Source organism: Drosophila erecta, unplaced genomic scaffold (assembly GCF_003286155.1).
Source record: "Drosophila erecta strain 14021-0224.00,06,07 unplaced genomic scaffold, DereRS2 tig00000092-arrow-pilon, whole genome shotgun sequence".
In the NCBI taxonomy this organism is placed as follows: domain Eukaryota; kingdom Metazoa; phylum Arthropoda; class Insecta; order Diptera; family Drosophilidae; genus Drosophila; species Drosophila erecta.
This window is the reverse complement of record NW_020825207.1, coordinates 15,821,260-15,848,447: the sequence shown is the minus strand read 5'-3', so window position 1 is coordinate 15,848,447 and position 27,188 is coordinate 15,821,260. Positions and strand designations below refer to the sequence as shown.

The following is a 27,188-nucleotide window of genomic DNA, read 5'->3' as shown; positions in this document are numbered from 1 at the left end:
CTATTTACCACCACTGTTTGCCACCCCACGACCCCCACACCTCCTGCAAATGAAGTTGGCAACCCTGGTCGTCTATATTCCTGTCTGCTGTCTGCAATTCCCAGTGCCCAGTTCCCATTGCGAGCTGGGGACTTCGGCTATTAAATCGAAAAACGATTACAAACTATAATACTGCGTTTGTTTTGGACGCCCACAATTCTGAACATTCTCTGTTTCCTGTTTCCCCCACCACAAATTCCCATTTCGAGTTTAGCGTAAATGTCAATTCTATTCGGAATCCCTTCCCCGATTTAGTCCCTTCTGCGGTCATTTCATTGTTTCATTTTCACACGCAACAATAATTCCAATCTCTGGATTCCTCTTTCCCATTTCCTCTGGGACTTTCATTTTGGGCCATAAAATTGCATCAAATTTTATGTGCAATTTCGATTTTTATTTGCTTTTGATTGTGATTTGATCAATATGTTCCTCATGTTTGCCTGGCTTTTCCCGTTCCGATTGTTACTGTTAATTGAAATGTTCATTGAACTGGTTTCATTGGTCATGTAACTCCCCCATGAATTCCTATTGTGGGCCAGAGCCCAAAACCAATTAATAATAAATTATGAAATTCAATGGAAGAAATTTAGAGAACTTGAGTTAGTAGCATGTTGACCCAATGCTACCCTCGATGAAATCTTAGTATTAATTCACAATCAATATGAACAATCGAAAATGTATTGATCAAAATATATTGAAAATGAGGAGAAAATACAATTGTGTCTGAAAAGTTTCCATATTTTGATCTTTAAACATCCACGTCGACTAATGGGTAGCGTCCACTGCGAAGAATTTGTGTTGATTCATGATTAGATGCCGTTCTCGGAATCAGCGACCATGGAATAATAAAACTAAATTGGAGGTGGAGCCATTAAGTAAGTTTGAAGAAGAATTTTTAACTGATGAACTGCTTGCCCCCTTTTGCATTTGTCTCGCCTTTGACGCCCATTTAATTCAGTTTTTTCTTGGCAGTCTTCTGTTGCGTTTCAACTTTATTAAGATAGAAATCAATTTGGTGCCTTGGCCTGACTGTTCCGCATATTTGCACGGTCTCAAGCCTGTCAAGATGGCCTGGATTCCCTTTCCATCTGAAGGCCCCTGGATGCCGCTTGTCTAATTCAGGAAATTGCCACAAAACACGCCACAAGGCGAAGGCGCAAAAAGTGTCAACTAGTTGACCTCATCTCTGTAGCCAGCTGCATCCCAAACTGGCAGGAAAATGGAGGAAAAACCGTTGCAGACATCAAAATGACGTGACCGGGCGAAATGGGACGGGGAGGATGTGGGAATTCCTGGTGGCTTAGGATCGGTGCAAATGAAGTTGCCAAAGCTGCTCCTGGGTATCCGCTTCTGATTCTGTCCTGGGATTGTCTCTTACCATGGGGCAATTACGATGCGACGGAGAGTCTGTGTTCGGGTCATCATGGGGCTTCATAAACTCCTACTTTTTTCCTTCGGTTTCGGTTTTCCGGAGGCTATGTGCAGTGGACAGATAAACAAGTTGCTAGCACTGCGCGTGGCATGCGGAAGGAATTCCCCCTTTTCTCGGCCTCTGTCCTGTCATTTCGAAGCTCGACGCTCATTTTCGCCTTTCCCAGCGATTTTACTTCGTCGTCACTGAGCTAGTTGCTTTTTTCGGGGCTTATTTGTTACCCTTTAATGCGGGTTGTTTTGGACGTTACACGATTTGACTGCCCATTTACAAAATACAACATTTCTTATATTTACCCATATACTTATACCATGAAATTTTAGGAAAATACATTTTTATTACGTGATAAATTTAACTATAGACTGGGAGTGATAAAAGTTGGTTCCATAAATTTCTGAAAATTTGGTTCGACAACACTTCAAATATTCTTCTTAAAGATGAGCCCAATTTCTCAAAAACTAAAAATGTTTGATTTGAGTAAAACAATAGGTACTTAAGTTCCTATCTAGGAGCCCTTAATCCATTCCTTTTTTTTTTTTTTCCTTTTTGGCTTACAAGAAAAGCGCCAAATTGCTGAGTAAAGTACGTGCATCCCGGTTTGTTTAGGTGTATTAGTGTGTGTGCGTGCGGGTGTGTGTAGCTCGTATCCGTGTTTATCCGCTCCGTTTGTGTGTGTTTGTATGCGTATTCTGTCTTGCGGTTCGACAAGCGTAAGACATTTTCAATTACAGTTGCCAGCATGACCGCTAACCAGCCTCCATTTCGCCTCTCCTCTCGCATCTTCCTCTTTTTCGCCTAGTTTTTCCGACATTTCCCAAATCAAGTTGCGTGCCAGTGTGTGTGTATGTGTACAAGTATCTTGTGGATGCTTGTCAGGCCACGAAATGCGTCAATTAGACGAAATTGCAATGTAGGAAAGTGCAAGAACTGCAACGCCTTTTCCACTTTCCCCCATTTTTTCACCCATTGCTTTATTGTTGTCTTGAACAAAAAGTATTCATATAAATTCTCGTTGTTCTTTGTTTTTTGTGTCCGCTTGCAGCCTGAGAAGAACTTTTATGAGTGTTAATTTGTGTTGTCAACAAAGTTAAAATGCGACGAAATGTCGGACTCTTCTTGGCTCCATTCCATTTACTACTTCTAGCTTTTTTTTCCACCTCGACCATGGAAAAATGTGGATCCCAATGGCGAACTACTATGCCAAAAAAACAAGAGGTGGCTAAAGTGAAAGCCAGCGTAGGGATTTGCAGAGCACAAGGAATTATTGGAGTTTTCCATTCCTTGAACTTTTGTCCCTTCTTGGAATTTATGGGTTGCTAATGTGAATGTCACAGGAATAACAAGAAATAAGGCAGAGACACATACTCTACACTTATGTATGAACAAATATTCCTTTATAAAATATTGTCTTAAATAACTGCACACTCTATTCGATTGATTCGAAATCAATCAGATCATAGCACTGAACATTCTCAAATTCCTTATCACAATGGGGTCTTTACACTTGTGAACTTATGGAGCTACTCAGCAACGAGCACTTAAGTCTCTGGCCGATATCTCTGAAACTCACAATATCTTTTCCCGACTTCCCGGCTAGGTCAAGTATCAACACCCGTAATGTTCAAGTGCAATTAAGATGCAACTTTATGCGTCACTAATCTCCGGTAGAAACCAGCTGTCATGGGTGTCCGAAAGGGGGGTTTTCAAGGGGTTTCTGGGACTGAGAAAGATGACCGCGAGGCCCCGCAGAGAAGCCTGTCAATCAAGGAGCCACAGTTGCAGTGCCCGCACTTGACTCTGACCCAAGTCGAAAAAACACTCTGAGCCATAAATCAATTAAAATTGATTCCACAAAAAAAGAAAGAAGGAATATCTGCTGCCCCAAGCTCTCCCTTTCCTCGCCCCTCTGTATTTTTCCAAACTGACAAAAGACAGCGCAAAAAATATGTATTTTACCCGTAATGAATGAAGTAGCTGGAAATGATCCGAGCTGAAGTTTTTGCTACTTAGGGAACGCAGTTGATGCCCCCAAATCCGAGTGTGTGTGCGTGTGCGTGTGTATCTGGGTGTGCAGTGTATCTTATCTGCAACAGACAGCGAGGCAGTCAAACGGAGCATAAAAGACGGAGACTTGAGAACGGCGACGGCGAACCGAGAAGTGCGGAGAAGTTGAGCAAAGGAGATACAGTCTAAATCAGAAGCAGAGTCAGGGTCGCAACTGCATTTTAGTACACTGACAAAAGATTTAGTAAGCATGTGCTGCCCTAAATTCTATTAAAGCAAGCAACTCATTCCCTTCACTTGCATTCAATACTGGAATTTTGTCACTTTAATAAGATTATACTCACTCTTTTCTTTGCTAATGCATATAATCTTATTTATTAATATTATGTAGCGAGTTTTTAAGATTTAAGCCAGTCACTTTAAGCTGAGTGGAGCCAACTCAGCAGTCTATTTCTCCACCCCCTCGCATTTAAATATTGACAGCTATTGGCCAATTGCCTCCGCTCAGAAGCGCTCTGCCAAGTGTCCATAATTCCGTTTGGTACTTTTGGCTCATAAATAAAATTTCTGCTCGCTATTTTGTTGTGGCAACATCTGTGCCCATAAAGTGGCGACTGTGCACACTGCAGTGGATATCTCGATTTGGCTGTGGACACACACACATTCCTCATTCGCTCCTGCTTTGGCCATTTCCATAAATATTTCATTTAGCCCAACCGCCACCACGCTGCACGCTTTTCCGGCTTTTCCTCTTGATTTCTGTAGCCTATCGCTAGTTGGGCATCTTCCAAGCTCAGACAGGCTGTCCCCCCTTTTCATTCTGTAGCGTAGAATGCATTGGGGCAACAATTCCCCCTCCGAGTCCTAGGAGGAATCCTGCCTGGGCTGCTGTTCCAATTGTTGCAGCTTGTTGCGCACTTGCAACTTGTCATACATTGGCATAAAATAAGAGAAAAATTTCTTTTGTGACATTTTCATAGAGCATCAGACTGTGAGATAATTCGGAATTCAGTGAATTTGCAATGCGCATTGACATTCAACGGGAATTCTATTGAGATTTTCAGGGGATTAAGCAATTCAACGAAAAAACATAAGCTTTATATAAACTTATTTGCATAATCATTGAATTCATTGTGCGTGAATTAAATTACGCGGCGAGTATAAATACTCTTAAATTTTAATGCACAACTTTTGGAGTTCCTCGTAGGACAATAAATAATTGTATTTAGTTCATGGCTCTGGTTACCACATTGAGCTGTGGGCTTCAGCCGCAAGATGCGGTGACTCTTGACTTTGGCGGCCTTATCAATGGGCAATTGGTCGCCCGACCGTAGTCGGGTTAATTAGAAAGTGCCACGCCCACCGAAGTCAATTACCAGGCAATTGCTTGCGAGAAAGAGAGAGAAGTACGTGCTAATTGAAAACTATTTATAATGAGTAGGCTGGGATTAATGCTGCCTTAGTAGGGCATAAATGAGGCCCATCGAGTGGATGTATTATGTTGCTGGGACCTGAATCCCTAATGTCATTGGATCTGCCAGCCAATTGTTGTTGAGAGTTGCTGGCTAAGGACATGACAGGATAATGGCCGCATTTAGCATACATTAAAACACTAATTTCCATGAAACGAAGCAAAAACGTAGTATATTCCTCCTTTTTGCTGCTGCTCTGCTGCTGCTGCTGCACAGGCGGTGCCTTTTAATAGAGCCACACTAATTACATGCCGTTAGAGTGAATGCCCAGCCAAGTGCCGAGTAGTCTCTAGCCCCCAGGAGTCCCCCTTTCCCCTCCTCGGGCGTGGGATTCGCCGCTTTGCTGCGGGACGGGGCATCCAGGGTATCCGTGCAACAGCAACAGCAGCCGCCAAAGTCAAATTTTGTAATTAAAGCAGCGGAATTTATGAAACGTAACATTTTGCATTTTGGCGTGCACCATGGCAAAGCGAGCACCAATACAGCAGCACTCAGACACACTCACACACACAACTTAAGGACGCCAAAGCTTAGTCAGCTTATAAGCGGGAATAAAAACAAATAATTTGAAATATTAATTAGATAGATCATTAGATAATGGCACACCCCTCGCAATACCTTAAGTACAGTAAAGGGCATCCCATAGTCGGGGCTTTCTCGTGCTTGTTGGCGTTACCAAGCCATTTTGCTTTTCCCCTCAAAGCTTTTTTCATGGCAGTTAATTTTGTAGCAGCGAGACCAATGGAAATGCTTAAATTTTAATTTCAGCTTTTCACTTAGTTCTTTTGACAGCTTAGACTCTCACACACGTGATGAAGGAAAGGAAAAACTCTTCAAGTTTTATGGCGGCAATCGAGCCGATTCAGCAGGCTATATATATATTTTATATATACAAGTATGCAGTGTATCCTCACTTGGCGTTGGTCATTTTCGGGGGGTAAAGCAGGGGGGCAATATATAAAATTTATTAGCTGAAATTATGATTATTTCGTTTGCTCTTTGCTGCGTGTACTTTTAATATCCACTTCGCTCCTCCTCGCCTTTCTTCCCGCCGAATCTCTCTTCTTCCATCTCCTGCATTTTAATGGCGCTCTTCGGCTGTTTCTTCTTCTTATGCTGTCAGCTGCATCAATTTTCCAGCTTCGCCAGAAAAAAATTATAGGTGGAGAGCTCGTTAAGCTCGCCTTTAATTTTTACTTAAGACCATAATTTGTGCTCAGCATTTTTTGTTTTATGTGTGTGGCCCGCCATTTGCGTGCGTTTAATTGTGGTTCAGGGGGTGGCAGCCACCCAACGCCCATGCCACGCCCACGCCCACGCCCTTTTGGTCATTAGGTATGGTCAAATTGTTTGTGGCTAGGAGGACGAGCTCTGCATTTTAATTGATTTGGCTTAAAACACGTCGGCATGCATATTCTTTTCCGGATTGCCGCTAAATTCAAATGAATGAAATACGACCGTGAAACGCGAAGAGGATTAAATTTTGATGTTTGCCTAAATGAAAATATCATTAAAATAACTAGCTGCTATCAAATGCCTAATGCATTTTTAGATGCCGCATTTCTACCGATTTGTTTACCAAGAATTATAGTTTAAAAATTAATAATGAACAAAAAACTAAGCACATTCAACAATACTTGGTCCGCCTAATTCGACGTCCAGCCTAAAAGTATGCCATTAAATAGAGCATATTTCACAGTGCCATATTGAAGTGCATGATGTGCAGAAAACCAGGTCCTGAGTGTCCCTAGAAATTATCCTGCCTAATTCTGCTCCTAATACCATTACCTGGCGCCCCCAGAAATGCGCTCGTAAATTCTATAAAAAAAGACAAATGACCCATTAAGCGCAAAACTTGTGCACTTTCATTGCGAAAGGATGAAGGCGATGGCTAGGGGCAGCATAGAGATGAAGGGGCTGGTCTCGACGGAGGCAAGAAATGCAAAAATGGAGGGAAAATTATTGCCCCGCAGCCAAAGACAACAAACTCTTGATTTTTATACCTGCAGCAGCCGCAACAAAAATATCAGTGGTGGGAGTGAGAGGTGGGTCTGCGAAAGAGATGGGGCGAAAAGAATAGAGCTGGCTCATAAAACGGCGAGATATGCCAGGAAAAAGGCGCCACGCAGTGTTCGTCTATTTTTCACTTGGTCGGTGCTGTGTGGAAAAGTGGAAACTGGTGGTAGGAGGGGTTAAGGGCGGGTTAGAGGGGTTTGTTTTAGGATTTGTTGTGCTTATGAAAGCATTAAACTTTCCTCATTTAAGGGCTGCGCACTTGAGTTGCCTTTTTTACTGCAATTTCGCTCTTCAGCTTCAGCTGCCTTCAATTTTACCTCCTGCGAACAATTTTCCAGCCCCTTTCACCCTTTTCCCGCCCCCTTCACGATGTCGTCTGATTATGTCGCACTGCCAGCAGCGGTTCTTGAAACTGGAAAGTTGTTTTGCATTCGCCTCAGCCAGGCATTGTCACTGACAAATGAGAGTAGTAATACTATTCCCTCTTATGGAATTCGTTACAAAATAGTAAGTTAAATTCGGTTTTGGAATAACTTGTAATTGATAAAATGTTTAGGAGTTCTAAAAAATGCAAAGGGAAAACTCTATTTTCCATGCAAATACAATAAACTGATACAAGAATGGCTAGAATACATGTCAGTTCTACACAACTATAGCTTATGAATTAATAATGTTTGGGTGTACATAATTCGATGTACGTAAAGTTCGTAAATTTGTTCGTTAATTTTTTCCAGGGTATCAATCAGCCCAAGTGCCTCGCATACCCCACGATGGCATTGCTTCTCTTAACCCGATAAGCGTGTGGCGACAATAAGGCAGCCAGATCCTTGTCTATCCCTTCGTTTGTTTTTACGAGAGTGTGTGTGAAAAAATATTATGCAATTTCAACATTTTACGCACTTGAACATTTTCATGCCGCCCTGCAGCGTTTTGAGCTCCCAGTTCGCTTTTCTTTTCCTTTATATTTCCCACTTTCCTCCTTTGCCCTCCCACTTCACTATGCTCTCTTTTAGACACTTGATGAGCTGATGTTACTTCACACACACACACACACATGCATTGGGCAAATTGTTAGAAAAGTATTTGAGACACTGTCGCCCTTGTTTTTAGGATATCAAGTGGGCGTGGCCGAGCTCAGAGTGCGATTCTCCTGAGGGATTTGCAGTGTCTGTTTGTCCCCATCTTTTGTGCGCTCCGCTGTAATGTGAGAGCAAACAAATGTGCCACGCCCCCAAACTACTCGCCGCCCCCCCGCACCAGTCTGTTGAACTTTGACTCGTCGCGCGCTGTCAGCTTTCATTTGAATGCCACAGTTGCAACCTAAGCCGCTTAGACTTCTCGCACGGAGAACAGGATCAGAAAAAGGAGCCTTAAGTAAGGAGCGAAGGGTCTCAAAGCGAAGCAACAGCAGAATGCACTAAATAAGGGATTCGAAGACGGAAGGGAAAATGGGGAAAATAATCCTGGAAAGGAGTTAAGATCTGGGAAGCCCCGGGCCAACGTGCAGTCGACTTAAACGCATTTCGATGTTTACCCCCTTGGCACAGTGACTGCTAAAAGTTTGCCTTAGTAATAATTCACACACAAACAACAGCAACAGCACCAGTGAGACAACAACGAGCATTTTTATAGTTACAACATATTTAGCCCGAGGCGAGACGTTCATATTTACTTCTGTGCAAAAGCAGCGCCAACAATAATAATCATAAAGTAAAGAACAAGAAGGACAAAAAGTATGAAATAAAACTAGCGACGCTACACGGAGAAATCAAATTACAAACCACAATATTTTTGCGATAATTACCTAATGGCTGTGAAACTATTTCTTTGCAATTGAGGCCAAATCGATTAATGAATATTTATATGCATTTATAGCCATGGAAAATTTGTAAAATGCATATACTCGTAAACGATTGCTTTGTGTTAGCATTTCAATTGAATATAAGTCATTCAAAAAAACACCAATATTTGAATTAACTTTTTTTTGAGTGCAGGCAGGCTTTCCACTCGGCGACTCCCACGTTGGGAGGTGAAAAGGTTGAAGGCAAAGGGAAATAATAATAACAAAAGGCAAACAGAGCGGGCGAAAGGGAACGAGAACTGGCTGCCGAGTCTCGTGTGGCGCCTCATGTGGGAATTTTCATACGGCGCGTAGCAATTTCACACATTTACATAGTAAAACACACACTGCACCTCTCTCCATTTCCCAAGGAAAAGTGCCGTCGCATAGCGGAAGTGAAAGAAGTTGTCGCTCCTCCTGGAGCACAAAAAACGGCCGGAACGGGCCGAAACGGGCCGAAACGGAGGAGAAATGCGCAAATTATATTTCGTTGTAGGGCAAAGCAAACAAAAATGGTGAGAGGGGCTGAAAAACGGAAAGGGGACATGCGTGTGCTGCTATTACAGCAAAACAAACAAAAATGGGGAAAAATTCTGGCATATAAATAAAATATCGTAATGTGGGACAGGCACGATGGGAATGGAGTATAAATTATGCAATAAAAACCCACAAAACCCAAATGGATAATTGAAATTGCCCTGAGCCGGCAATAATATAATTTAATAATATATATTTAAGCTGCACAAAATCGTTACAAATAAAAAAATCTGAAAGCTGATATCTATCTAATCGCAAAAATATGTTTTGTGTTAATTAATTAGTTGGTTTATACACAAATTTAATTCAAATGGAATAATAAATTTAAGCACAACGAATGCAGTTTTGTACGAAACCGAAAGTACGTCTAAATTTTACTATTAACAACCTTAATGAAAGAGTAAAATCCAGCTTGCTTGCTATTCTATGTCTGAATCCAGCATAAAAGTGTTTGGACAAACACCAATTTCGACAAATAGATTGACTCAGAAATGCAATTGCATCAATTGCAAACAATTAGATGCATAAATAATTCAAAGGTTAATTAAAATGCCACCAATTGAACAGTAATGCAAGCTAAACACAAAAAACATTTATTTTTAACTCTAATGTTGCTTATGTACATAAATTTCTTGTAATTTGATGTGCCAAATGAAATGTTGGCGAATATTTGAGCGGCACAAACGCCCATAAATTATGTTGTGTGACATTCCTGTCCCTTTTATTTGCATTCGACGTTTGTTGCGTTTTACGTTTGAATATTTTCCACGTTGGACGGCCCACAAAAGTAGGCAACAATTTATGCTACGCCTGTAACCGCAGCCTACGGAAGGGGCGGACCGGAACAGGGGCGTGGCGTATCAGCGGGACTCCCGCTGTGCACAAATGCCATAAACGCTCACAAAACACACGCACACAAGCACACAGAAAGTAGGCTGATGGGCAGGCGGCCTACATGACGTATGAGTGACTTTTATGTTTTAATTGTGGGCCCAAATGGTGGGCGGATGTCGACTGCCACACAGCTGCGACAGCTGGAAGCCTTGAGACACTCTCTAATTGGCAGTGAAAGGGCTTTCCCCCACCTCACATAATCCTTCCCCTGGTGCTCATTAAAAATTTGCATAATTTATGGGATTTTTGCAGTAACATTTGATAAACTTAAATACCCACAAACGAAACTACTGACGATTAATGATAAATGAGGGTAGTTTCGAACAAACAAAAACCAGCTCAAATTTGCATACGATTTTATGACAATATTATTTCATAATTAAAATTATATTACATGTTTAAGAGCGAAGAAGGAAGTTATAATTACCAACTATGCACAATAAAAATATTAAAGAACAGCCCAAAAAAAGGGAGGCAGCAGAGCGACAGTGAGAAATAAAGGTAGCTCAAATACAATTCATTTTTTCTTTGTCCCGCAGCACGGATTCTCGGTCATAGGCCAAAGGGCTTTTGGCCATGTCCAACACACTGCCACCCACACCCCCACACCCACCCACACCCATCCACACCCACACAGACCCACACAGGACCACTCAGCGCCCACTCACACATACAGACAGTGAAATTAATTAAATAAGAAAAAAGGTAAACCGAGAAGTTAAATATAAAACAGGAAAAGACAAACCCAGAACAAAGCAAAAACGAAATGGGGAGAAGAGAGCAGTGAAGTGAAACTTGAAATTGAATAAAGCCCACAGCAAGGGCGGAAGAGGAGAAGGGGCGTGGCAGGGGACAGGTGGAAAATGGGACTAAAGACAAAGGCAAGACGACTGCAATATAAAACCAAGACAAGCTTAAAGCGAAGAGGTTTGGGGAAATAAGATATACAATATGAATCCCTTGATACCCCTTAAATGGATTTATTCTATCAGTCCATCATTATTCGTATTTTGAGGCATACCATCACATCAGTTTCTATACACTAACAATAGAGGTTTTTATCTAGATTTTAGGCTCGTATTTATGTGCATATTGAACACCCTACGGTGGGCCCTAGAAGTATTCACCCACAGCAAACGACCAAATTAGTACGGCTCAAGAAGATTACTCCGCCCAAGAATGGGATGGATGAGCCCCGAAGACATATAATTTTCAATGCACACGGCAAATTTTCAGCCAAAAGACCTCAGGGGAGCAATGTCACTCAGCCTGTTTCCCTGCTCTTCCCACACACACCGTACATATAAATCCCACTGCAGTTTCTTGATGACAGGAATCGGGGTATTGGATGAAAGCCAAGTAAAGGCGGAGGCGTCCACATGATTAAGGTTTCACAATTTATCTAATACAATTAGTTAGGAGGTGAGCAACTGTCAGTTCAAGAGGACAAAGTGAGTCGGCGGTCTGGGGCTCTGGCTTGGGTTGCGGTAATCGTAGACTCTTGGTGACGCATTCTCCTTAATGTCCGACCGTCTCTTCCCTTCAGGGCTTGCTTTTCATGACTTTTGAACTTCTGATGCAAATTGTGGTGGAGTGTTTGGGATGGGGGCGTCGCAATCGGGTGCGACCTTTGTGCTTTATGGCATTGGGTGTGTCTTCAGCACAGTTGTGCTACTGCTATTAACTGGAAAAGTATTCTAATTATACCAATTGGAACACTTTCAATAGTTGTAAAACACAAAAAAGGAGTTACCTTTTTGGTCATTTTTTTCAACGCCCTTATAATGAATTAAGGTTTTTAGGAAGGGAAATGATTACCATTTGATACCATTTTTAGAAATATAATCTAATAATTATTGTCAATATTATTAATATTGTCTTAAATTAATATTGCAATAGATTTGAAAATATAAAATCCCGCCTGCATAAAATATTATTCTTTCTGGGCGTTTGCATTCAATCAACACTTTTAAATTCCAAAATATGCTTCTTACTGTAAGTGCTTATAGTTGTTTTGATTACCAATTTGTGTTATCTCATCACATATTTTTCTTATATTATAAATCATTGTTAAGCAATAATACATTTGTTTTTTCATAGGGAAACTTATAAACCAGTCCTTGTTCAACAGGCAGAAATTTCTCCACTTCTTATTCGGCGTTGCCTTCTCTTTTGCGACCGCGCTTTCTCCCACTCTGCTTTTGTAGCCTTTTTGAACCATTTAAACGCAGACCAATGCAATCTGTTGTCAACATTTTTTCCCACTTTCCTCGATTTCAGTTTTTCCTATTTGTGCGTGCTTTTGTTTGTTGGCCATATCACAAAACCGCAAAAAGGCAGAAAACTTTTTTGGCCAACAGTTGTTTATGAGGGGCAAGGCGGGGATGAGGCACGGTCGGGGAAAACTGTTGGCAACAAACTTCAACAACTCAATGCACTCAATCAATGCACACAAACAGCAACAATCGCCGCCTTTTGTGGCACAAGCACTCGACTCACTCGCACAGATACTCTCGCCAGCACGCACACACATAAAGCACTCATCAGCTGAAAATAAAAACAAATTTATAGTGCCGCAGATAAAGTGGGGAAAAATGGAAAAAGAGAACGATTCTAAGGACGAAGTGGAAAAATCAACAAGCGATTTTTCAAACAGCGACAAAGCAATCAGAATACAATCAAAAAGCAAGAGAAAGCGAGCGAAATATACATACATCTGTAGGCATACACTTTTATGCCTTGTAAACAGATTGATTTCAAAAATGATAATGGGCCCCAAAAGCCGACAAAAGCCCCCAGCCAAGCAAGACTATGACTGGGAATCGAGGGGCTCGGAGATCGGGGACTTGGGCAGCATTCCAACATTCACAGACCATTTGGCGGCTTAAGGTTCGCTGTCGGGTTATCGCTTAATCGCATCGCTTGCCAGCCACCGACAGCGTGCACTGCGAGAAATTTGTATTAACTAATTTTTGCATTTTTTGTTATTTCCGCTTAGCGATAATTCTTTTTGAAACGTAGTCCACTCAATAGTTGAACTCTTTCCAGCAGAACTTAATCTATAACATGTTTAAGCATATAATGGTATATATAGTAAGCATATATAATTAAAATATATTTGCAATATTATGGTAATACTTTCCCAAATTATTAAACCATATAAGCAACTTTAAACTGCTTTTGCATGACGTTTATTCGCTCACTGTAGTCATTGCTTGTTGTTGCTGTGACTCCTGCTACTGTTGCCTTTGTTCTCTGTTTTGGTATCGGTTTCTTGTCTGTGGCTCTTACACAAATCCTCCTCTTGGTAAAACCTCCTCCTTCGCCGGTTGTGTCCTTTTGCGGCTCCCCTTGTAATCATTTTTCAATAAACAAACAATTTCATGGGCGGCTTGTCTTTTGGCAAATCGGATCTAAGCCTCAATAAGCAGCCAGCGACAAGACGCACTTCCTCGATGGCCCCGCCTCCGATTTCCCGAATCCTGATGGCTATCTGGGGGCCTTGGGGTTACCGCAAATGCCCTTCCCTTACACTGAGCAACAGGAATTCAAGTCGCATCTAGTTGAATTAACACGACTGAAGGTTTTTATCGATATTAGGATGATTCTAAATAAATTACGATTAAATATGATGTTCCTAGTTGCCTTTTATTACTCATTAGGTATAGATATTGTATCTACCACTTTCTACCAAAGATTTTGCCACATAAAATTGGCCAGTGTTTGACCAATTTCGAACTGCCAAATAGGCGATTCCTACAGATTAATAATTGTTGCTTCTTCTTGGGTTTCCCATTTAATTCCACTCCCCACTGAAATAAGATACAACATTTTTGTTCATTTTAGTGAGGGGGCGGCGATATCCTGATAAATGTCAAGTCAAACAAATGGCTTAAGCAGGATCCGGAGAGTAATTACTCGAAGTAGCGAGAAAAAAGAGGAATGAAGGGATATCCTTTGTATGTGTGCGATTCCAGCTCTGATTGTGTGTGTGTTTGAGTGAAGAGCTGGATAAAAAATGCAGCAATTTTCCTGGTTTCGGGCTGCTGCCCTTTCCCTCGGTTTTCACTTGATTCTGCAACGAATTGCTAAATTTTAACTGAAACATTTATCCACCAAAGCACTAAATTATTCGTGTCCCTATGGAGAAATGGGGTGAGCTCAGTGTCTCCACGGCTGCTTTGTTGTATTTGTATTCATGTGGCAAATCGGGGACATTATCGTCAGCATCGTCATCAGCATCAGTATCATCAGCACCAACAGCTGCAGTTCGTGCCAAAAGTCGTAAGAACAACAAAAAATGCCAGGGAAGCAGACGAAAGTCAAAAGCTGTTATAAGTCTGTTTCCCCCTTCTTAGTTTTCCTTTTTAGATTGCTGCATACCCTCATTATAACGGATATAATCCTACAGCCAAAGAAATGGTAACAATACTACATAATAATAGAAGAACTGCTTTTTTAATTCATTTATTCGCTTTACACTTGAATTAAATTCAAAACTAAAAAGCTGGTCGAAATTTAATAATGACTTGTTGGCAATATCTTATCTTAAAAAAACAATTAAAAACAAAACCGATTCATACAGCGGGTGATCACTGTAATTCCCTATGGCTTGACTTGGAGCCCGTCATTAATAACCGCGAATTATAAATTCCCTTTTTTGCAGTCACTGCGGTTTCCTTAATGATGGAGAATAGCGGTTGGTAGTGGGAAATCGCATTGGCAGACAGCTTCATTTTCCGGCAAGGGGGTGGGAAAATGGGGGGCTGCGCATTGGCTACGCATATTCGTTTCATTTGCTTCTCGTTTGTCGTTATTCGGTTTCATTCTGTTCTTTGGCTTTCCCTTCTGTTTTTGTGCCAACGTAAGCGCTTTTAATTTTCAGCTTGCATGCACAAAAGTATGCAATATGTTTTTGCTGACCCCCTTTGAACTCCGCCCCTTCACTGCTCCACTGCACTTATGCATGCATGACATGGACGGTGGGCGAAAGGGAGCTGCTAGAGCTCGACAATAGCTTACATAAATTTTAAGCTCCATTAGCAAAATGTTTCAGTTTCGGCCCAGAGGCGACGTGTGCAACTCTGCCCCTCTCACTCCACACCTTTATAGCCCTCTCTCTCGGCCACCCAGTAGCTGTCCCTCTCACACACCTCCCAGAGTTCAAGTGCAGCAAAAGTTTCGGGTGTTGTATTATGCGAATTGCATATTACATGGAGTTGCAGCCATTTTTGTTGGACAATTTCAAGTGAAAACTTTTGGCTTAGCTTAAGCCCCAGAGCTCATTTGTATATAAATTAAAAGGAGGTGGGGGTGGCAAAATAAAAAGATAGTTATCAGCAGTTTGGCCTAACTCCTTAGAAATCCCGGGAACAGATTTAACCACACCAAATGCCCATCCTTTGAGGGCCTGGCCTGGAAAAAAGACCACTAATTGCAAATAAATTAACTCAGCTAAGCTAATGGTCAGGCTTAATCTTTCTCTCCGCAGAGAGAAAACCACGAAAATAAACAATTAAATTGGCCAAAGGAACGGCAACCAACAGCCGACCAGCTGATGGCGGCATAAAAATCAATTCCAACCAACCGAAGCGGCCAAATGAGTTGCGGAAACTATAACTTACCAAGGCCAACACAGAAGCACATCGTAAACTTGGGGGATACAGCGCCCCTTGCACCCTCCCCCGCGCCCTTTGAGCCGCACAATGAATACAAATTGCTCGGTAAATAAACAAACATCTCAATAAGGAGCAAATTACTGACGCCAGTCAGCGAAAATAACACAACAATAGCAGCAACAAAAAGAAACACAGTGGAGCAAACAAACTTCAGCAACTGAGCAACTGAGCAACTGAGAAGGATAGATGGAAAATTCGGGCATGGCGGTGGGGGAGGGGCCCCAAAATAAACACAGCCGAAGGAAGGAAAAACCAGCTCACCCACACATGTGTATAAATATAATCGCTTCAACGGAAGGGAAGCTAAAATGGCATACAGAAAGAGGAATGTGCAACGCATGACAATAGCAACAATTTGGTTACTGAGCCCCTGGCTGCAGTGAAAGAAAAAGGTGTGCCCAAAGGTGCATCACAATTAATAAGTATTATGTTTTATATGCCTACATGTTGCAAGATTCCTGGATACTTAGTTTATTAAATTTAGAAAAAGTCAGACTCACACTAAGAGTTCTTGCAGTGTATCGAAGTGCGACTGTGTGTGTTGCTAATGAATATAATGGCGTTACTCAAATGACGCCCCCGTTGGCCGTTTCAGTTGTTGTACCCCTTGTTGATTCAGTTGCTTCTTCTCATTCAGTTGCTGTTGGCATTGATGTGTGAGAAAATTGCTTAGCACCAACACAATTGCACATAGACTCGTCCTTACTGTCTGTGTGTGGACGGGTAAGGCAAATAATGAGCGTAAATCATGGTTTATCGATAAATATGGACAAAGGCACGGATATATTGCTTGTCCATGTGTTGCGTTTATTGAGATTCACGGAGGATGAAGCCCATAAATAGATGTTGGGAAACGGGAATGCCGATAGCCAAAAAATATGAGAAGAATAGGAAACTTATGATTGGATTACTTGTAAGAAGCAATAAATAAGTAAAAAGCTTGGCTTAGATAAAGAAATACCAAGGAAAAATTAACATGCAGATCCCGAAAGGCGTAGATGTAGATGTGAAATTGAAAAATCTGTTGTCCTTGCGAAAATGTAATTATAATTAAACAAATCAACACACCCTAGTGAATAGGGTCCAAAGCCAATTAGGGTTACTATGGCTCGGCCTTCGACGAACTGCAAAAATCACAGGCCAGCAAAATTGCACACAAATTTAAAAGCCACCCCTCCTCCGAAATTATGGATATAGAATGGCACGCCCCTTTTCTTTTATTCCTGGCCCTAATCAAGTCCAGGCCGTATTCTTATCTTATTGTCTCAGCAATTTAATATTTATGCAGCCGAGGGGCAGTGGGAATATAAGGTGGATTGGGGGCCCTACAGTCACGGTCCAGTTTAACCTCCATTTGCACCGAGGCCCTGCGGAATCCCAATCCCACTTCCGGGTCCAGTTGCCCAGTCCCCTTCCCTAATCATCATTTCGCCTTGTTTTCTTTTCATTTTCCATACAATTTTCCGCTCAGCCGTTTTTTCCAGCAGCCCCACCCTATTTTTGATGTTGCCCCGGGGAGGGCTGAAGTAATTGTTGCGCTGCCTGGCACGCCCCCAAGCCAGTTGCCGCCCTCGGCGTGGCACATTAAAGTCAGGCGAAACGGGAATCGCGAATATCTGCCCATCCCGGAGGGTCCAGAAACAGATAGCTTGGCTTAGTCCGAATCGGAGCTGGTCGAAATATTTGTTATTTGTGCTGTAAAAATGGCTGGTCTCCTTTCAACTCTTTCCCAATTCAGTTTGGCTCAGTTAGTTTAGATCATCATCATTCTCGCTGTGGCGGAGCTTTTGCTATAGTATTTTTCAATCCCAGGGAATGCATAGCCTGCAACGGGTTTTTATTAAATTCCGCAATCGAATTGCAGGCATCGCCCCCTATCCCCGAACGCCCTATCCCGGCCAGATCCTTATGAACTTTTACAGAGCCATTATATGCAAATGATGAGAGTGGAGAAAGCAAATATTGCTACCTCGGGCACTGGCCACAGTGGGCAAGCCGAAGGAGTCGAGCAGGACCATGCACACGCACTGCCATTGTTTGTCCTGGCTGGCAGGATGAGAATGCGGATGAGGATGGTCCACAGTGCCGACTCATGTGCGGACATTTACATAGGCAAACAGCTTCGGCTGCCGGCCCTGTTCATCTACTGGTATCCTGGTATCCTGGCGCTCCGGCATCCTTGGTGTCCTGGCACGAACTACTAATAAACCAAGGAACAGCAACAACAATGGCGCTGGCAGCGGATATTAAGCCTGAACCGGCCCCGAGGTCCCAAAAAAAGAGAGGTATCCTGCAGGCTAGGAGATAGGGAGAGAGGCCAGGGAAAAACAGACAAATAGGAGGAAAAAGCGGCTCGACCTTAGAAAAAGGCCAACTCCCTAACGAGGCTAACTTTTTGCCAAAGATTAAAGATGTCCGGCAAAAGTGTAACGATACGGATACAGGAACCTGCCCCAAGCAGTGGAGCTCCCCGCCCATCCGCCAAAAATTCAGGACCTACGACACCGATGACAGCTTAAACAAGCACCGCCAGGGGGCGCTGCAGCAACAGATGAGCTTTGGACATTTTCGAGAGCATTCCCGCAGGCGAAACGGAATCGAACATGATTTGTCACCTATTAACATCCACAGTGGGCAGGACTGTGCACTTTGGTGTTTGAAATAAGAGAGTAGATCAAGAAGAAATTGAAATTGAGAAGCCCAAAGAACAGTGTGCACTAAAATAGAAAGTAATATATTTAGGATTTGATTTGCTGTCTAGCTTACTTAAGCGCTAATATCGATCCTTCACCCTACTCGAGAAAATTAATCGACCAGACTGAAACCATTTCCTGCCAAAGTTTGGACTTGTTAGGAACTATGCACGCGTGGAATCCTATAATATTGGGAAAGGATTCATAGGAGAGGAGGTAGATCCCGCATATATTTTCGTGTCATATGTGAAAAAGTTTTCCCTTCATTCTATTTCCCATTTGGCTTTCGCACCCTCCATTCCCTAGTTACATCGTATACGAATATTTCTGGGTATTTTTGCGTCCTTTGCAAATTTAATCACTTAACCCCAATGAAGTATGAAAGGAAACTTTTGTCGCCCACAGAAAAAGTTGACAGAAGAAAAGGCAGCAGCAGCAAAAGTGAACGAAATTCACTTTTCCCCAAGCCAATGCACAGTCAAAAAATGCACAATCTCCATGGAATGACATGAATTTCTTGTAGATTTGTAGTTGTCATTTAATATTCAATACCTTATATAATAGGGAAATATTGAAGATATATTGAAAATTCTACTTGTTTGTCGGACATTTTTTGAAGTGTGAGGGAGCGGGAAATTGATTTTTGACTTGGCAAAGGTCGCAGCCTGAGCATATTAATTTCACTCAAACCCGAACTTCAACTCCGGCAAGAACCAAAGGATGCGAGAACTGCCATTGTGTGCCCTGTTGACACTCTGCACGTGATGTGTGTGTATGGGTGTGCCTGTGTTAGCGTGTATTAAGTGTGTTGGTGAGTGTGCCAAGGCGCCCAAATGACAAAGTTGCTGGAATTACCTAAAAGCGAAACTTTTGCTGAAACTGCTGCTGCCTCTATTGATGCATCAGCTGTTCGCAGGCTCCTTCAGATAGTTACAGTAGTACCTCGTGGTAGGCTACGGCTTAGTTCAAGTTGATATTATCCAAAATCAAAGTCGAGTTTCTATTTCTAATGAGGCTAAATATGTTCTTTATTTTTTCTGTAGGTACTTCCGATCGACTAGGATTTTATTTCTAAGCTTCTCAGAAAATTACCAATGCTATTTTAATTTTGAATTTTTTTTTTACATTTCAAGACTAATGTTCCCCCCTTGGTTCCAATCAAATTAGTGCATCTTTATTCATTTTCACTAAGAAATTTAAATACATTCGCTCTATGGCATTTTTTTTCGAGGGACATGACTGTTGTACATTTTTTGGCAACGCCACTGCTTTTGTGCACAGTTCCATTTGCTGTTTGACTCTTAAGCAGAATTAATGAGAGCTTGTAACCTAAATTCCCTGGAAAATCAAATAAAAAGTTTTTCTGTTTATTCTGCGCTTCTGTATTTATTTTACCTTTCCTCATGCGCATTTTTCTTTGTTTTGGATGCTGGCCAGCAAGTGCTCCAAAGGAGTTTATTTCTCATAGAGGACATGGTGCTTGCGGAGAGAATCTCTACCAAAAACTTCACCTGTGCAGTCTCATTAATGTCCTTTGGTCCCTGCATACATTTCTCCTTCGGGTTGCCGCCCTTCCTTCGCAAAGCTGAATGGCATTTGTTGCAACTTTTCCTGCAAATTGTGGCAAAGTACTTGCTGCAAGTGGCTGCTTTAAGTACTCGGTATTCTCTCACTTGTGGGTGTTTGTATGTGCATTTCCATGGTTTCCGTGTACATATATTACCGTACATACTCGAGTTTGGATATCCTGACAGGTTCGCCATTTATGTTCATTGGCAAGCTTGTTTGTTTGGTTTTCCCCTTTAACGCAAGCCAATTTGCGTTAGCCGTTTCTAGATGAACATTAACTTTATAATATTAACATTTATAACACCCAACTGAGCTGTTCTGAAATAAATAATGGCCCGTTTTAGTAATTTAACATTTTAATTTTTGTAGTTTTTTTGACAGGTTCACTTTCCGTTTCTAGAATGGATTCCATCCTCTGCTTCATTGAAGAAGATATTTGTAGAGTGACCTTTCACCTTCCATCTTCTTACTTGACGTTTTGATCCTATTTCTTGCCCTCTAATTCAATCAGTTTGAATAGCTCATCCATAAGTTAATTGAAAACCAGTGCAAAACTTGTTGTCAAAGTGTCTCTCATCATATTTTCGCTCGAAAAGTGTTTATATTCTCGACTGGACATGACGTTGCACTCAACCCAAGGCAACTCATCTGAAGCGACAACAATTGCCAGTCCAAGCCATGGATATAGATAAAGATAGGGATATAGATACAGATGTTGTCATTGAGATTGATATGGACTAGTGGGGGACTTGGCCTTCCCTTGCCCGTGCGGACAATAATATCCTCTCACATTTTATTACACTTGTAATGTGCAACGATTGGAGAAAAGGCAAGGGAAAACTGTGGGCTGGAAAAGCCTGCCTCGGGTGCTGTAATGTGCGACCCACCGAAGAAGTGGGTGGGCGTGAGTGTGTACATGTTCCATATATTCCTGCACTATGTGTCTCCGCCCCACCCACAGTGAGCGAGTTTGTATCAATGTCAATATTGACAATAAACAAGTTTGCCATAAAGTGCTACAAGACCCGAAATAAGTCGTTGGGCCAAGTGGACAAAACCACAGTGAGCGCCAGGAGTCTTCTGCCCGTCCTACTTTATATGAATGAATGAATAGTCCTGCCGCCATAGCAAATCATCATTTGCTGTCAACGCATTGCCTTATTATGTATAATGTAATTTACAGCACGTAACCACTCTCGTAGAAAGCACTTTAACAAATTAAGCGAAAAAAGAGTTTCCGATAAAATGGGTAAAATGTTTTTATAAATTATATAAAGTATACATTATGCACCGAAGGGTTCGGGGGAGTCCATCGGTCATTTTGCTGGTCAGTTGACGCGGGCTCCAGTGAAAACAAACTTTGGTAATTAATTAAAAATTTCCAGCTACATAAATCAATCAGGCGTCCGCCGTTTGCATCCCACCGTCAATTAAAGTGTTTAAGCACCTGAAAAAACCTATTTAAAGGTTTAGCCATTGAGTTCTGCCCAGATGTACTCTTCCAGAAGGCATTTAATTGGGAATATGCGCTCCAAAATTCACAATCAATTGAAATATGCAATCAGCAATGTCATTTGGTGTTACCAAAATCATATTTTATACTTTACATTTACTTACACCTTATTCAAGCCCATATACCCGGAACCTCGGGCCAATAGTTGGTCAACTCCGCCTTAATTCGTCTGCTCTTCCTTCATTTATTCCAACGCAGATTTCCGCGTCGCTGGACTGAGACTGACCGAGGTTCGCATTCCGATGTACGTGATTAAGGGCACCGCGGCCCAGTTGGAGTGTCTGTACGATCTGGACGGCGAGGCCCTCTACTCCGTGAAATGGTACAAGGATGGCAACGAGTTCTACCGCTATGTGCCGAGGGATATGCCGCCTGCCCAAACGTTCCTGCTGCCTGGTGTCAACGTCGATGTGAGTACCCCGTATATCCTATTATTACTGGAGAGCGAACTGAACAAAGTTTCTGTTGCTGTTGGTGGCGGTGTCCTACTAAAACTAAACATTACAAACAGCGTTGCATACTTTTGTGGTAGCTGCCGAAAGAACAATGCAGGGGCAGCTTTCCCCTCTTTCTCTTTGCAAAAGTTCTGCATCTTCACATGGACAAAAAGACTAGTAACATGTACTCAAAATAATTAATTGACTCGCTGCATTACATACACTTTTTTCATATTTAAAATTTCCTTTCATATAGTAAGCTTTAATATTCTTGAAGAACACATGATGCCCCTCTTTTTTAACCAAGTTCCGTTTTTCATCAATACTTTTTCCCGTGTACACCGCATCTATTTTTTGGGAAATTGTTCCGTGCTGTGGCAAAGGTGATTTGGTGAGAGGAAAGCATGGGAGTCCTTGTCTCTGCAGACAATGCGATATCTTCAGTGCGAAAACTAAGGGACAAAAGAAGCTCTGCACTTAGTTTTGGGCTTGAATGGCAAGGCAGGAAACTGGGCCTCTGCTCGGTCGTGAAATGAAAACGGGGAAGGAGAAAATTTTAAAAATATTTAACGAAACAAGGAAATAAAGACCTTTCAAACTAATTGCATAATAAGAGCAGATAGCTCTTAACTAAGCTTAATTGCTTAATTGGTGAATAGCACACAAGTAGAATGACGGAGATGTTTAGAAACCGCCTTAAGCTCAGTTATTTTAGATTATTGTGCATAAGTTTAAAAACTTTTCAATGCCAAAACTTCACCTTTAGTTATCTGCGCAGTATTCAAACTGCCACACTAAAGAGATACAGCATATATGCTAGGTACATGCAATGCTCAGAATAAAACAAAGTTTTATTTTAATATGCCCTGAATTTTCTGAATTGCATTTCACTCGAACTTCGTGGAACGCTTAAAGCCAAGTTAAGAGCTTTGCGAGCAAATACAGATAGCTTGTCAAACATATGCCAAGAGAGATAAAACATTCGCAGATCGAACTGTTTAATCGACCGCAAAAATAGAATGAGTGTAGGGCACTTCTTCAGGCGTTGCTCCATTATTTTAGCCACTAAAACTTTGGCACGTAACAATGCACTCCCCCCCAAGCCCCCTGGAAAAGCGGAGATGGGGGTGCTGTGGGGGAAATTGGGGGGAAGGGGTGCTCGGGCTGGAAAAGCGAGTTTCAGATAAGCACGTGAGCAGACAATCGCAGCCAGTTGATGGTTACATTCGACATGCCACGCTCGCCTTTCTTGCCATAGGATTTCCCATTTTCCCGCATTTTCCTCTAGTTGGCCACCGAAAAAGTGAAATCTGCTTTCCCATGCATGCATCCCCCCACCCCGCAGTCCGACCCTGTCGCTCGTTAAGTGCAATAAATATTTCAAGTTGCGCTTTGCGTTTGCTGCCGGTAGGGGGCGTGGTCGTCGGAGTGTCCATAAAGCGCGTTGCGCTCGCCGCATAAAACTCCACACTCTGCGATCCACGCTACACATTACCACTAAACGATTTCCGCTCGCCACCACAGTGGCTTGGAGCAATATTGCGGTCTAAACGAATGAAAAGTGGTAGTACTGCGGTGGATATCAATCCACATTTGTTGATATGGGCGGCAAATCGAAGTAAAGCAGTAATGAGAGTGACATTTGCCATTCGAGTGAGACTCACAGTTAAAGAATACTTAACATTTTTCAGCGCAGTGCTCTAGTTAAGACCCGTTTCGGGACCTCAAGGTTCCACACCACTCCTTTATCACCTTTTAATGGGCACATCATTTCAAGCACTCAATTCGCCAGCGCAACCCACTGTGCGCTGCTCTTTTCGCCGCTTGGCGGTGAACTTTTTGATGTTGCGAAAGGACTGTGGGGAGGACTACGGTGGGACTCACAGAAGATGCCAGTTAGCGATAAGCAATTGAGGCGGGTGTGTGCCGCAGCTCCATTTGCTGGATATTGTTTTAGCATAATCGATTTGAGTGACTGCGGCGGGGAGATATACGTGTGCGCAGGGGTCTTCTGCTGCTGTTTTAGCTTGTTTTATTGCAGTTGGCCAATAGTTGGCTGTTACTCCGGCCAACTTGGGACTTGGACGTGCGGTTTACCTGGGCTCAACTCCCTGGCACATCCGTGTGTTTGTGTGGCAAACTATAAATTAGGTTAAAACAACATGGGGGAGGGCAGGGGCCGGCTAAGAATGCGCAATAAAAGATAACAAAGTGCACTTTTCTGCTTGGCCAGATAACAAAGTGGGGGTGGTGTGGGTGGATTTGGCAGTTCTGGGGCTAAACAACACGCAGCTGATCTCCTTATCCCGCACCAATAGCCTCTCTCACATTTGGACCCGGATTTAATGGCTTTAAGTTCAAGTGAAATATTTGCCTAACCCTTTTTCGGTCTGACATTCAGCGCTGACCCTTCGAGCGGCCCTATTTTTAAGGTGCAGGAGGCGCTGGGACATCCCCGACATTTAAAAGGCATTTACGGGGGGGTGGAAAAAACAAGAAAGGCAAGAAAAAAGAAGGCCAGCTTGAAAACAAGCGAAGCTGCGGCAATTTTCAAAAGCAATTACGTTACATTAATGTCCAAAGTGGCTGCAGCAGCCCCTGCCCCTCGACAAGCCCCCTCGCCAACGCCTCTGGCTGATGGTATTGAAACTGCCAATGACAACGCCAAGAGCTACATTGAAAAGGGGGTTTCTCCTGGCAGCTGCAACTTTTTCCCACTTTTCGTTACATTAATTTTAACCAGCCATCTCCTGCGTCCCCATCATTCAACAATTTCCCTCGATTCAACAAAGTCTTTCCTTCTACCCTATGCTCAGGTACTTTCACTTTACGTAGACCAGTTCTTCTAATATTATTTTAGAAATTTATTTTAGCTAAAACCAGGCACTAGAACCAGGCAGTGTAATCCATAAATATTTGATATTTTTATTTAAGCAATAATGTTTTAAGACAGCGTTTGTATGATCGAAAATTTATATTTGTTTGTTTTAAGCAGTATTCATGTACATCAATCCTGCGGATTGCTGGGAAAAGAGCATGCAATATTTGCCAAAAGCAAACCCCCATCGGATATTTTCCCAACTTCTGACCGTTACTTTCTGCTCTCGTTTTTAATTGCAGTTGCACAACTCGAGCGACGCGATTGTTACGCTGCGCAACGTCAATCTGCAGTCGGCGGGCCGCTTCCGGTGCGAAGTTTCTGGCGAGGCACCCTCCTTCCAAACGGTCACCGAGCACGGCGACATGATTGTTGCATGTAAGTAGCATATACAAGTATATTCCCCGGCGCACATACATACACGAGTATATATATACTGGCTGGGTCGGGCGAAAACTTATAACTCTAATTAGAAATTGCGGCCATTTGGCGCTGACTGCTGTGGCCCAGATGCTGTGGCTAGAACTGGCAATGGGAAACGGGGTCCTGTCGGTGGGTAGTTGACGCTGACTTTGACTTTTACTCCTGCAACTTGTCACAGGACGGCAGTATTAACCCTATAAGAGCAATTTACTTCGACTTGACTTGGTCTTGACTGTTCCAGGCTGCTAAGCTATTGAATTCATATGCGGGTAGGTAGATTCGGCACCTAGTGGAATTTGCATAATATATTACTGGCTAGTGCTGGAAAGCAAAACTAATTAAAAAGCTTTCAGAAATTAAAAGTAAAACGAAGATCATAATGAAATGAGTGAAATGAGCCATTGCTAGAAACTTTGCGCATTACCCAGCACTCTAGCCACCAGATGCCTGCAAAAAGTTTCTCTTTAAGCGAGGATTCCCATCAGGTAAACACACTTACCCCATTAATCGTCACCAACTGTCTGGAGCTTGGCCTTGGCCTGGGTCATTTACTTGGCCCCGAACTAAACTGGCAACTCCAAGTGATTCCAGCAGGCTGGCCCAATCAGCTTTATTCAATCGGAGTTGTGTTTACTTAGTCAAAAGCATTTGCAGTGCATTTGACAGGCTTCATTTGATTTCATGCTTCTAATGCCAAATAAGCTTACTGAACTTGGTCCGTGCTCCCACTTTCACCCCGGGCCAAACTTGCCAAAGCTTAACGGTTTAACTCAATTTGGAGGTTGTCTGTCTTGGGCTCCCGTGGCTCTTGTCTTGGCCAAAATTCCTGCAGGGCAATGCCAAAATTTTCTCGAGACGCCGCCGCAAAACTGAAAACGCAAACAAAACGTCAAGTAAGCCGCAACTTTAAGGTGCGCGTTATTATTCATCGACCCACATTTTGCACGGCGAATAGTTTTCACTGCCTTATTTAGCAAGTATTGTGTTTATATCTATGGTGAAAACTATAGCTAATAAACAGCAATGGCCATGTGGGAAATACACCAATAATGATTATTGTAATCAAACTTATTTAAATTATAGATTAAAAAGGCTTTCTTCAGCCGGTCAGCATATTTAAATAAGTGGCACAAAAACTTGTTTAATGCTCTGAAAAAGTAAAAAAGAAATCTAAATTGGCTCCACTTTCTGCCAGTGTAGCACACCCACTCACCACTACACTTGCAGTGGGGAGCGCTTTGAACTGGCGTTGACATTTCGTTTGTTCAATTATAAAACTTTTGCGTGGGCGTGTCGACACGCCCCCACGCCCTCACCCACGCACCGCCCTTTTTGCAATGGCTGTCTCCCTTTTATTGTTTAACGTGGACTCTGTCTTTGTTCTAAACGGGGGCTTTTGTTGTGCTTTTGTTTCTGGCTCTCGGATGTTTTGTTGCTGGTTCTGCTCATACTGCGGTTCCATCCCGGCTGGCTCTGTTTGGCTATCAATCAAAGTTTTTAAAAGCTTCGGCAGCAGAACGGGCTGGGCATATGCCACGGCTCGCAACTCACCGCCCACCATCCTAGCCCACATCGTGGCATTTGGGAACTCGCCCACAGATGCCTTTTTCGGGGCCCCTTTGGCAAACAACAACAAGTCGAAACCATTTCCGTTTCCGTTTTGCAGAGCCATTTTAACTGCTCGGTCAGGCTGGGATTTGTTTTGGGGTATGGTGATAAAATAGCTGGACACTTTGCTCTCTCAGTAATGAATAATATTTCTG

General features: G+C 42.5%; 1 protein-coding gene across 2 annotated transcripts in view; it reads left to right on the top strand.

The window, feature by feature from the left end:
- Nucleotides 1–27,188, top strand: part of LOC6549575 — a 68,271-nt gene that overhangs the window by 38,553 nt on the left and 2,530 nt on the right. For both annotated transcript variants that reach the window (XM_001974424.3, XM_015156606.2), the window contains exons 3-4: nt 21,886–22,097; nt 25,245–25,380. In XM_001974424.3, coding sequence (XP_001974460.1) covers nt 21,886–22,097; nt 25,245–25,380 — 348 coding nt within the window. The remainder of the gene's footprint in view (nt 1–21,885; nt 22,098–25,244; nt 25,381–27,188) is intronic.